Source organism: Plasmodium brasilianum, chromosome 8, assembly GCF_023973825.1.
Source record: "Plasmodium brasilianum strain Bolivian I chromosome 8, whole genome shotgun sequence".
NCBI classification, from domain to species: Eukaryota; Apicomplexa; class Aconoidasida; order Haemosporida; family Plasmodiidae; genus Plasmodium; species Plasmodium brasilianum.
In genome coordinates, this window is record NC_090121.1 from 972,713 (window position 1) to 985,691 (window position 12,979).

The 12,979-nt window shown below is 27.9% G+C and overlaps 1 protein-coding gene across 1 annotated transcript; it reads left to right on the top strand.

Annotated features, from left to right (window-relative positions):
• Positions 1-5,561: 5,561 nt before the first annotated feature.
• On the top strand, positions 5,562-12,236 carry MKS88_002386 (uncharacterized protein; the record flags this gene model as incomplete). The annotated part of the gene is made up of 6 exons (XM_067215389.1): positions 5,562-8,186; positions 8,264-10,528; positions 10,801-11,007; positions 11,358-11,446; positions 11,749-11,848; positions 12,042-12,236. The coding sequence occupies 6 exons, from the start codon at positions 5,562-5,564 to the stop codon at positions 12,234-12,236; spliced, it is 5,481 nt and encodes a 1,826-aa protein (XP_067073821.1).
• Between the last annotated feature and the right edge of the window lie 743 nt (positions 12,237-12,979).

The following is a 12,979-nucleotide window of genomic DNA, read 5'->3' on the forward strand; positions in this document are numbered from 1 at the left end:
CTTTTGCAATTTATATTTTGCAATTTGTAAAAATAATTTTCTCTTTGTTTTAATATCATCCGTACTTTTTTTTTTTTTTTACAAACATATTTTTTCACCACTTTCAATATTTGCTTCTTTTTTTATTTTCATTATTAACAAGTCAGAAATGTACATGCAGTTATTGGTAAATTTACGAACTTCTTTTTTAAGTAATATTTTTGCCTTTTAATTAATGCTGTTTTGAGGGATACGTCCTCTTTTTAAAAAAAAAAAATAATAAAACAATAAAATAATAAGACAGCAGAATAACAGAATAACAAAATGAAGAAATACAAAAAATAAAATAAAATGGAACAGAATGAAATAGAACAGAATGAAATAGAACAGAATGAAATAAAATAGAATAGAATAAAATAGAATAAAATAAAACAAAACAAAACAAAATAAAATAGAATAGAATAAAATAGAATAAAATAGAATAAAATTAAATAAAATAAAATTTAATGCATTACTATATTACATTTACTTTGGCCAGGCAGCTCGATGTGTAACAGTCTCTCTCTTTATTTAAATGTTTTATGCAAATACAAACGGACTGCTTCTTGTTATATTTACGTAATATTTTTGAGTTTAGATGATCGGGATATTGCAACTACTCATATTAATGTCATTCGAACAAGCTTTCGTGAACTCACATATATATATATATATATTTATGTACATGTATATTTATGCGAAGGAATGTGTATAAACACACATATGTATATATATGACAAACAATATCAAAAGTGTTTAAAAACTTTTTTTTTTTTTTCCCACTTTCTTTTTTACTTTGAAATTTTTTATTTGATTATTTTCTTATTTGATTATATACCTATTTGATTATATACCTATTTGATTATATACCTATTTGATTATATTCCTATTTGATTATATTACTATTTGATTATATTCCTATTTGATTATATACCTATTTGATTATACACCTATTTGATTATACACCTATTTGATTATATACCTATTTGATTATATACCTATTTGATTATATACCTATTTGATTATATACCTATTTGATTATATTACTATTTGATTATATATCTATTTGATTATATACCTATTTGATTATATTACTTTTTGATTATATTCCTATTTGATTATATATCTATTCGATTTTTTTCCTATTTGATTATATATCTATTTGATTTTTTTCCTATTTGATTATTTTCTTATTTGATTGTTTTCTTATTATCTTTTTTGATTATTTTGCTTATTCGCATTTCTCCTGTTTCACATTTTTCTTATGTTGACGCTCCGTCATTTTATTACTTTGTTTTCACTGCTTTGACTTCACTATTTCAACTTTACTGTTCTGATTATCCTATTTTTCCTTTCCTATCTTGCTTTAACTATTCTATTTTCCCTATATTGCTTTTCCTATGTTGCTTTTACTATTTTAATTTTACTATTCTACTTTCAACTCTTGTTATTTCCCTCCTTTGCTATGTAATTGTTTTTTTGTATGTACAATATGGTATATAATATACATATTATGTATACAAGTATATATGTATATAAATATATATGCATATATGCATATATGTATATATATACATAAGTATATATACTATATATATATTTACATACATACATGTATATACATTTTTTTTTTTTTAACACTGCAGATATGTGGTGAATATGCACAAGCGTATATTTCTATATTTCATAAAATTAAATAATAATGTACATGTATTTATAAAAAGAGTATTTAAATTTTAGATAAAACTATTTAACTATATGAGAATTTAAATATATATATATATATATATATATATATGTATATTATATATATACGTGTATCATTATATACATACATGTACATATATATAATATGCGTGTATAATTATGTACATTTATGTACGTATATATATTTATATATATGTAATATATTTATAGCAGTGAACTAAAAATTTTTTTTTTTTTTTTCCATTTTTGTTTGTAATATAGTTTTTTTTCGAAAGTTTTTTATTTCATTACTTCTTATATTTCTTTTTATTATATACTACATTTTCATATCATTTTTATCTAACAATTTTACATGATTATAAATTTTTTTTTTTTTTATTTTATATATGATATACACTTATATACACTCGTTTAATTCAGTTATTCTTTACCATATACTGAGAAAAGGAAGTGAAAGTAAAAATTAGAATATTTTATACTTACTTTATTTATGTTCTAGGTAAATTTTTAAGGGTGTTGGCATTTCATTAACATCAGTACTATTATTATGTTTTACATGGTTGATGTTTTACGTCCGCTCAGCGCCCTCTTTGTACTATTAAATGTGGTTAACTGATGAATGTACGAACTTTTAAACTTGCCAACTTTTGAACTTTCCACGAATTTGCCTTTTCAATATCTCATTGAAGGCAGAAAAATAAAATAACGACACTATAATATATACATATACATATATGTGCTTACATAAACACATACATACCTAATATGCGGCAGTTGTTAATGGCAGATCATGTGAAGGATAAAAATTTCCCTGTATTTGTTGTTATGTTTAAAATTAAAAAAAAAAAGTTTTCAGAAAATCCTCGTTTACTTACCTAATGGAAAATAAAATTTGGGGCCGTTTTATCATAACACATGCACGTGTACCATAAACATATACTATGTACACTTACACTTACACGTACACTTACACGTACACTTACACGTACACTTACACATACGCGTACCCATACCAATACACATACCCATACGCATATACTTTTATTTATAATATAACATAACACTGCATTACTTAACATAATTTTTTTATTTTTTTTCAAATTATTCCGCATTATAAAAAATTGCGAATTAGTAAAATTAAAATTGGAAACAACATTGTAGATTAATGTAAGTAATGGGAATACCAAAATGGAGATAAAGCATTCATGCAAAGGGGAAAAATAACAAGAAAATTAAAACAAGAAAAAAAAGAAGAAAAAGAATAAAAGAAAGATAAACATTGTAAATGTTTAAATTTTATTTTGTTTGATTCAATCCCTTGCCGTTACAACGTTCCCATTCTGTTCAAAAAAAGAAAGTATAAAAAAAAAAAAGAAGAAAAAATAATAAAAAAAATAAAGTAAATAAATAAATAAAATACAATAAAATACAATGCAATAAAATAAATAAATAATTAATTAATTAATTAAAATACAACAAAATAAATGCAATAAAATTAATTAATAAAATAAAATAACATCAAAAGTGGTACAAGTCAACAGCCAGTTATGTTCTTATATTACGAAGTTATTTCTCATTCGAACCGGAAAACTAGCATAATGTATATATTCTATGTGCAAAGGATATATGTGTGAATGCACACATATATATATATATACATATATATTTTTATATATGCGTAAGTACGCCTGCGGGAATATAATTTTATCCGAGTTGTGTCTATCCTTTAGTGAAAGCATTATATGAAATAAATTGCACACGTTTAGAAACATAATACTGTTGACATAAAGTGTTAATGTAGAAACAACTAATTTAATTTTTTTTACGTAAATTGTGTTGTGTGTGCCGTTGGCAGTTCTTTTCAGCGTAACACTTATAATAGTTGTACAAATTGAGGATGTTTCTATTATTTTATTATATTTCACAAATCATGCGTAAAAGAGTTTCATTGAAACAAATTTCAAGCTGCCTTATTTTGTTGGCTATATATATATATATATATATATATGCGCGTGAGTATTTGCATCAGTTGGGTTTTTTATATGAACATATTAATAGTATGACCAAAAGAAAATGAAGCAGAAAATATAACATGTGAAATATAAAACCTAACATACGTGGTGTGTAAAATGTGAAGTGTTTTTCCTTCTATATTTTCTTTCATTGCTGCGTCGAAGTTCAATGCACTTCTATTTGATGATAACAAGTTTTAGTTTTCATTTACATTAGGAACATTAAATATAACTCAGTAATGAGAGGGTATATGTGATTGTGTTTTGTATGTATAAACAATTTGAGATCATTTTCTGTCCTTGAATCATTCCTAAAATTTTAGTTACTCTTTTTCTTTTTTTTTTCTGCACACATTATATGTATTTATTTGTTCTTTTTATACTTACCTCCTATATCATTTACAATTATGCAAAAAAGTACAAACGAAATAGCTAAAAGGATATTTCCCTTAATACAAAAATGTTTATTGCTATATAATTTTTTTTAATTTGAATTGTCTTATGATCTTATATTTTTTTAATACTTTTCAGTGGTATAGGATTGGGATAACTCTATAAGAGTCCTCTTAAAACATATAATAATTGGATTAACAACATATATATTTTTTTTTTTTAATCATGCTTAAATAGAAGGAATAGAAACTTGAAAAAATTTGAATTTCCTTTCCAATTCTTCCTGGTACATTAAAAATTAAAAACATCTTTTTTTAATTTTTAAAACCGAGGAATTTTTGGTATTTTTTATTCGACTCTAAATTTTATATTGTTACTCTTCTGTAACAATTGTTCGCATGAACAACCAGAGAATACAGCTAAAAGGTAAACACATGAAAAAAGAAGAGAAAAAAGAAAAAGAAAAAGGAAAAGGAAAAGAATATGAAAATGAATATGAGAGTGAAAATGAAGATAAAAATGAAGATGAAAATGAAAATGAAAAAATACCACATAATACCAAAAAATACGAAAAAGTACCAAAAAATACCAAATAATACAAAAAAAACAAAAAAATTATGACCAGTTCAGAAAAAAAAAGTTAACACTATGAACAGACAAATTATCCGATTGAGGGAAAGTACTAAAAAGAGTAATGTGATAAAAAGAGCTTAAAAAATAAAAGTTTGAAGATTAAAATAAAACCATATGCTACTAAATTTTCCAAAAATAAAAAAAAAAGAAAAAAGAAAATTTTAAACGAACAATAAGCTTCTATTTCTTTTTTTTTTATTTTATATATAGTATGCATTTTGTATTAAGTAAAATATTTTCTATTTTTCCTATTTTATTATATTATTATTTTATTATTTTTCGTTTTTTCTTATTTCCTTATTTTTCGTTTTTTCTTATTTCCTTATTTTTCGTTTTTTCTTATTTCCTTATTTTTCGTTTTTTCTTATTTCCTTATTTTTCGTTTTTTCGTATTTCCTTATTTTTCGTATTTTCCCTATTTTCCCTATTTTCCCTATTTTTCTTTTTTTGTTTTTCTTCCCCTTCTGTTTCCTGCTTTTTTTCGCTGACTTTCTACTTATATAACTTTGTTTTTTACAATTTCTCAATTTTACAATTTTCAGCTATTCTTGTGCACATTTGCAAACAAATAAAACATCTGTAATATAATGTAGATGTGTATGTGCAAATATAGTTTGCTTAGGAACAGGGACAAAACATAGTAGGAGGCATTTAATCGAAGTGAATATTTGCGTAGAGTCTTTTAAAATATACATTTATGTATGTGCGCATGTGCATGTTTGTATGTATGTGCTTTTGTATAGTACATACATGTCAACGTGTATTTAAGAAAAAATGAAAGGATGAAATAAACATAATATGGAATTGGATGAACAACTGGAAAGTGAGTTAACAATTCATGAAACACATGTTCATACGGACGACAAAAAAAATGAAACACGCTTGAATAGTTTACACATAAATATAAAAAATAATGGATGTATGCATGACACAGTTGAGGGGAAAGAACGAGAGCATTTAATTAATTCTTATCAGGAGGATACGTATGAAAAAAAAAAGAAAAAAAAAGAATGTGTTTTACGTTATATTAACAATGAGGGAGTCTCTATGATCAGCAGTTATGATCATATAATCAATGTTAATGAATCTTCTCCCAGCAATGTGGACATTATTAATATACACGAAAAAGCGAAAACAAATTACAAGATTGATATATCATTAAGTTCTAACACGAGTGTAAAATATACAGATCAAAAAGCTAATAACATAAACAACGATGATAATAATTTGTCAGATAGCGCAAATGATCTATCTCAAGCAAATGTGTTTTTGAAGGAGATGAAGAGAGCAAACGCTGTCTCTTCAAGTCTATATGATGTAAATTCTTCAGACAATGAAAGAAAAAATTTGCACTTGGCATACTACTCTAGTGAATGCAATTTTCTGCCCAGGGAAAAAACGAACCGTTCGTGTCATTCGAGCGGATCATGCAGATCGAACCGTCCAACTCGATCAAACCGATCAATCCTATCAAACCGATCAATCCGATCGAACCGATCAATCCGATCAAACCGATCAATCCGATCAAACCGATCAAACCAATCAGACCGATCAAACCGATCAGACCGATCAAACCGATCAGACCGATCAAACCTATCAATCCAATCAAACCGATCAATCCAATCAAACCGATCAAACCGATCAAACCCATCAAACCGATCAATCCAATCAAACCTATCAATCCAATCAAACCGATCAATCCAATCAAACCTATCAATCCAATCAAACCCATCAATCCGTTCAAACCTTTTAAACGGTTTAATATTACCTAGTGAAGAAAAGATAAACACTCTCAAAAGTTTATCTTATGAGAATAATAAAAAACATGAACAAGCCAGAAAATTTAGCATTGACAAGGGAAATGAACCTTCTGGTCATAATAATGACGAAGCGGCTATGATAAACAGTGACAACTGTAATGAAGATAGTGATGATGACAAAGAAATAAAAAACATATTAAATGTACTTGAAAATTTAAAGAATTATAAATTTCATGATTCGGACAATTTTGAAAATGACGAAAATTATGAACATTTTGATGATAAAGATGGATTTAATGAAGAAAATTCCAGCTCTCATACGGATGAAAATGGAAAGGATAATTATAGAAAAGCTGCTAATTCTCTTCATGATCAGAACACACCTTTCTTAGGAAACGCACACACATTTGGTAGTGTGAATGGAAATGTAGATGAATATACGAAGGTAAATGCAAATGCAAATGCAAATACGTTTGCAAGTACAAATGCAAATGCAAATACGCTTGCAAGTACAAATGCAAATGCAAATACGTTTGCAAGTACAAATACAAATGCAAAAACAAAAGCGCGTGATAATAAAGAATATATAGATATTCCAAGGATAAAAGATGCATATAAGAAATATGCTGTTTTGAGCAACCATTTTGATGAATATGAACTAAAGGAAAGATATATAGAACAAAATAATGAAAACAGAGTGACAGTTCAATACATTTGCGGACAGAACGATGAGGAAGAAAAGAACAGTCAAGACGAATTGCTTGAAAGGAATTATGATATGATGGGTGATGAGTCGTATGAACAGTATGACCTGGATTGTAACAAAAAATGTACAAACGAAGAAGAAAAAAGAAACATACCAAATAAAAGCACATCAACATCATATGGTATACACATAAAACAAATTGTAAATGACGAATATGTAAACAATGAATTTTGTAGTTCATCGAATTATGTTAAAAAAAAAAAAAAAAAAAAAAAAGACATGGATATGGACATAGGGATAGAGATGGAAATGCACACAAAGCAGGACAAAAATGATGAGCACAATCAGAAGGAGGAAATAATATTAGATGCACAAAGTAGTAATATGATGCAAAACAACTGCTCCAGTACTGACAAAAAAGAGGCAAAAGTTTTAGAGAAAATACGAAAAAAAAAACTTCTAAGAGATAATGTTAATAACTTGAAAAATAAGGAGCAAAATTACCTGAACAGTTCAGGTGATTTAAATGCAAATGTAACCAACTCAAATGTGACAAATTATGCATGTACAAAGACGGACAGAATAGACAATAATGCTCATAATGTCTCTGATACGACTAGTACTAAGAATGTATATTTTCAAAATAAGGACTTATCTGAGGAAATCAAAAATATAATGAATGTAAACAATAGTGTAAATGAAGAAAGTAATTTTGAATTTGACCGTTATCTGAACAAGCTACAGAATTTGAAAAGTCTGCTTCACCAGGAAAATTGCGCCAGTGGGCATGAGGACGATAGCGATGTGGACGGTAAAGATGACAAAAATAATGAGGAGGATGGTAACGATGATGATGATGATAGTAGTAGTAATATTCGTGTAAGTAGAGATGAACAGTCTGACGTGGGTGATAAGACAGAAATTGAGGGAAGAGAAGATGAAGCAGAGATTGACAAAGTGGAAGAGAGAAAAAAGAACAAAAAAAGAACAAAAAAGGAAAAAAAAAAAAAAAAAAAAAAAAAAAAAAAAAAAAGGAAAGGGAAAGGGAAAGGGAAAGAGAAAGAGAAAGAGAGAGCAAAAGAGAGAGCAAAAGAGAGAGCGAAAGAGAGGGCGAAAGAGATAGCGAAAGAGAGAGCGAACGGGAAAGTCATCAAGATAACCAACACGATAGCCAACACCAAACTACTGTTCAGTGTCGAGGGGAGGAAAACAGTAGTGTACAAAATGAAACAAATAAGTATGCACTACGAAATAGTGCAAAGGAAAATTCAGAGCGTTCTGGCGCACGCACCCTAGAGATACAAGTGCTAGTCGAAAAGTACAAGTTTTTAAAAAATGAAATGAAAAATATGCAAAATAAAATAGTGAGCTACAAAAAAATGGAAAAAACATATCATAAGAGTAAAGAGAAATATAAGAACAAACTGTCAATGATTAATGAGTATGAGAAAAAAATTGATTACATTATAACAGATTTTAACAAATTAAAAGAAGCATGTACAAGTAAGGAAAAAAAGCTAGCTAAATATGAAGAAATAACAAAATATATGAATGAACAATTTTGTATTAGTAAAATACAATTCGAAAATAAAATGAATGAGTATGTTGTCTTTTTAAAAAAGAAGGATTCAGATATATATATGCTTAAAGAACTGATTAAAGAAAAAGAAAAAATCATTTCTTTTAATGAAAATATACTTAAACAGTATAAAAATGATATAGACGACATGTTAAGGCAAAACATAGAAAGAGTTGAACATGTTAAGGCAAAATTAAAAACGCAGCAAAGTATGATAGCAGAAAAAAATACAAAAATACAAAAAATGGAACAAGATGTTAGAATATATATAGAAAAAGTAAATAAAATGGAGGGTGAAATAAAAACATTAGAGTATCAAATAGATCTAGATAAAGAGAAACAAAAGGTATTAAAAAAAAATAGTGAAAAAGAAGCGGAAAAAAATGCAAAATTGACAGATGAGTTAGACCAAATGAATAAAGAAAATAGGGAGTTACATTACAAAGTAGAGCATTTATTAAAAAATGAAAAAATTATATTGAACGATAAAAACGAATTAGTTGAATGGAACAAGAACCTGAACAAAGAGATAGAAAAGGTTAGGATCGAAATGAATATACTTCTAGTGGAAAAGGAAAAAGTAGAAGAAATGTATAATATGAAAAAGTCAGAAAAGATTAAAATAGACCAACAGGTAGAAATACTGAAGGAAGAAAATGAACGGAAGGATGATGAACTAGTCAAATTAAAAGAAATGCTGTCCCATCTAGAAAAACAAAAAGTTGAACTAAGCGAAGAGAGGGATGAACTGAATAAAAAGAAAGAAATAGAAACTACAGAAAAGGAAAATATACAGAGCATTTTTGAGAAAGCAAATAAAGAAATAGAACAATACATACGTGAAAAGAAGTTATTGGAAGAGAAAGTAGAAGAATTACAAAAATGCAAAGATGCTGTAGTTACTAGGAGTGAAGAGGATATTAAAAAGTTGAAAGAACAGATAACAGAGTTAGAACAAAAACTGGATGAGGAAAATAAATTATATTGTAAAGAAAAAGAAGTAATAGAAAATTTAAATGAAGAAAAAAAAAAAATTATTAAAGAATGTGAAAAATTGAAAAATAAAAATAAAAAAATTACAACCAAATTGAAAGAAAATAAAATAAATAATGAAGAAAATTTAAATAAAATTAAAAGAGAAAAAGAGGATTTCCTTGAAAAGGAAAAGGATAATTTTTCGGAAAAGGTTCATTCACTCGAATTAGCTTTTCAGCAGTCATATAACGAAATACATGAACAAAAGAATGACTTAGAAATGGAATTAAAGGAATTAAAAATAATAAATGAAGATATAAAGAAAAACTCGAAAAATCTTCTAAATGTAAATGATGTGTTGATAAAAGAAATGAAAACATACAATGAGGAGAAGGAAAAATTTATTAAAGGGTTAAACCACATTAAACAAGCTTATATCAAAATAAAAAATGAAAATGAACAACTCAAAAAAGATGCTTTTACATATATCAAAAAAGAAGTACAAGAGAATTACGTTCCTGTCGATACGCATAATAATATATTAACAGAGCAAAAAAGGATAAATTTAGAAAAAGACATGCTCAGGACGCAACTGAAGGAGAAGGAGGCGCTCATAATAAACCTGAATAAGGAAAACTTCGAAATGAATGAACAATTGGGAAGAATAACGAAGGAAAACGAGGATCTAAACACAAACATAAAGGTCAAGGCGAAGATTACGGAGGATGTGGTGCTCAACGTGGAGGTGAAACTGCGAGACGCTAGTGCAGGCGTGTGTGTATATGCATATGCGCCTATATATGTGTGTGTACCTGTGGATGTGCATATTATCTGCATATCATATGCATATCATATGCATATTATGTGTATATTATGTGTATATTATGTGTATATTATGTGTATATTATGTGTATATTATGTGTATATTATGTGTATATTATGTGTATACGTGTTTGCTCATTAGCAGACACTCATTAACTTCTTTCCCCCTTTTGCGCCTATTTTTTCCGCGTGCAGAAGTTGAAGCTGGACTTGAACAGCAAAGAAGAAGAGATAAAAAAAAAGACGTTGGAGGTCAAGAAAATAGAGAGGGACTACAAAAAGTTATTAGACGATTACAAGACAGAAAAGAAAAATTTAGTTTCAAAATATGAAAATGAGTTAGATGCATACATGAGCAAGTGCGAATCTACCCATACAAAGTATAAGAAGTGTGAGGAAGAGGTGAGGACTGATATAATAAAATCATACTCGTGTGTTGTATAATAAATGCAGTGATGAATGTATTTATACCTGAACGTGTGCATGTACAATGTATTTTTCCGTAACATGTGCACAATTCGCTCAGCGTACGCAAGGATGAGGTTTCCTAAAAATGCATTTTTATAAACTACTATGAAGACATGCAAATTGGTCTTTTTTTTTTTTTTATATCACCGTGAAGATGTTTGCGGAATATGCAAACGAGCAGAATACACACGTGCATACATATACATATATATGCCTAACCTTTTTTATACATATTGACCGCAAAACATGCTTGTATCTCATTTCTCTCCTGTCCCGTAATATAGGTTAAGGAACTAAAAAATAAACTGAACTTGAAGGACGAAGTAATAGAGTACACCCATAAGGAAATTGAAAAAATTAAGGAAGTGTTCTGGTACATAAGAACAAAATGCTCCATTGTAGTATTCGTGCCAATATGCGTGTGGGTCAAAGTATTCGTTCTAGTATGCGTAGTAGTATTCATTCCATTGTGCATACGCGTAATAGTGTTCATTCCATTGTGCATACGCGTAATAGTATTCATTCCATTGTGCATACGCGTAATAGTATTCATTCCATTGTGTAACTTTGTCGGCATCATCCCGTTTTCTCATCCTTCTCCTAGCGTTCTAGCTTGTTCACTGCGCCGAGCTCTTTCATGGTACTCTTTTTTGTTTTATTTTTATCCATTTGTAGTAACGAATACGAATGCAAAATAAAAAATGTTATAGAAGAAAAGGATAAGGAATTATATGCAATGCAGAAGAAGTATAAGGAGCTGCATGAAGACAACAACGTAAGTTCAATTGTGAAAAAAAAAAAAAAAAAGCACACATGTGTATGTGCGTATGTGTGTGCATACGTATATGCAGATGTATGGGTATATGAATATACATAGATATATGTAATCACACATTCACATGTGCACACATTATATGCACTGTACCTGACGAATATTTTCACCCCTTGGGCAATTTCTTTCCCCTCAGGTAAGTAAAAACGAAATAATAAAATTACACAAAATGTTGGAGGAGGCAAATAAAAAAATAAAAAAGAGAGACATGGAAATGTACATACTACTTGAAGAAAACAAAAAACAAAAAGAAAAGGCTGCCAAGAAAATGAACAAGGTGAATGAATTGCTAAATAATATACAAAAGGAATATACAGACAATATTCCTTAAAATGTAAGTAAATTTTGTGCTTACGCTGTTTGCGCTTATGCAATTTTGCGGTTATGCAATTTTGCGGTTGCACATTTTTTCAGTTTGGGACATTTTTACGATCTACAAATTTTGAATCTCCTTTTAAAAATTTTCCTTTTTAATCTTTTAAAAAAAAAAAAAAAAAAAAAAAAAAAATCGCAGCCACATTGTTATGGTTATAATTTTGAATTCGTTGTGTCAAAAATTTTTTGTTTTTCGTTATTCCTTATTCGTTTTTTATTTTTTTATATTTCGTTTCTCATTTTTAACGTGTACCAATTTTGAACAGTATGTTGTGGTTTGTCTTATTTTGCATCCCTTGTGTTTACATACACAAAAAAAAAAAAAAAAAAAGAATAAAAATAAAAATAACGACATTACAAAATTAACAAGATAAATTATGATATGTGTTATATGGCATAATACGATGTGAAATAACAAAATAAAAAATAAAACAAATCGAAACAGAGAAAAATAATACAGCATGGAGTGCTATGAGATGGAGTGCTATCAGATAGTGCGGTACAGTATGGTACGGTGTAACTGCGCTTTCATAGGTAAAGGTCGATTACATATACATATTATATACATACGCGCCTTTTTTAATAAAACCATTATGATATTGTTTTAATAAACACAAAATTTTAAAAGACGTTTCCTTCTGCATTCACTAGTGCGATACACATATGTATGCACTTATAAATGCACGCATGCATGTATGT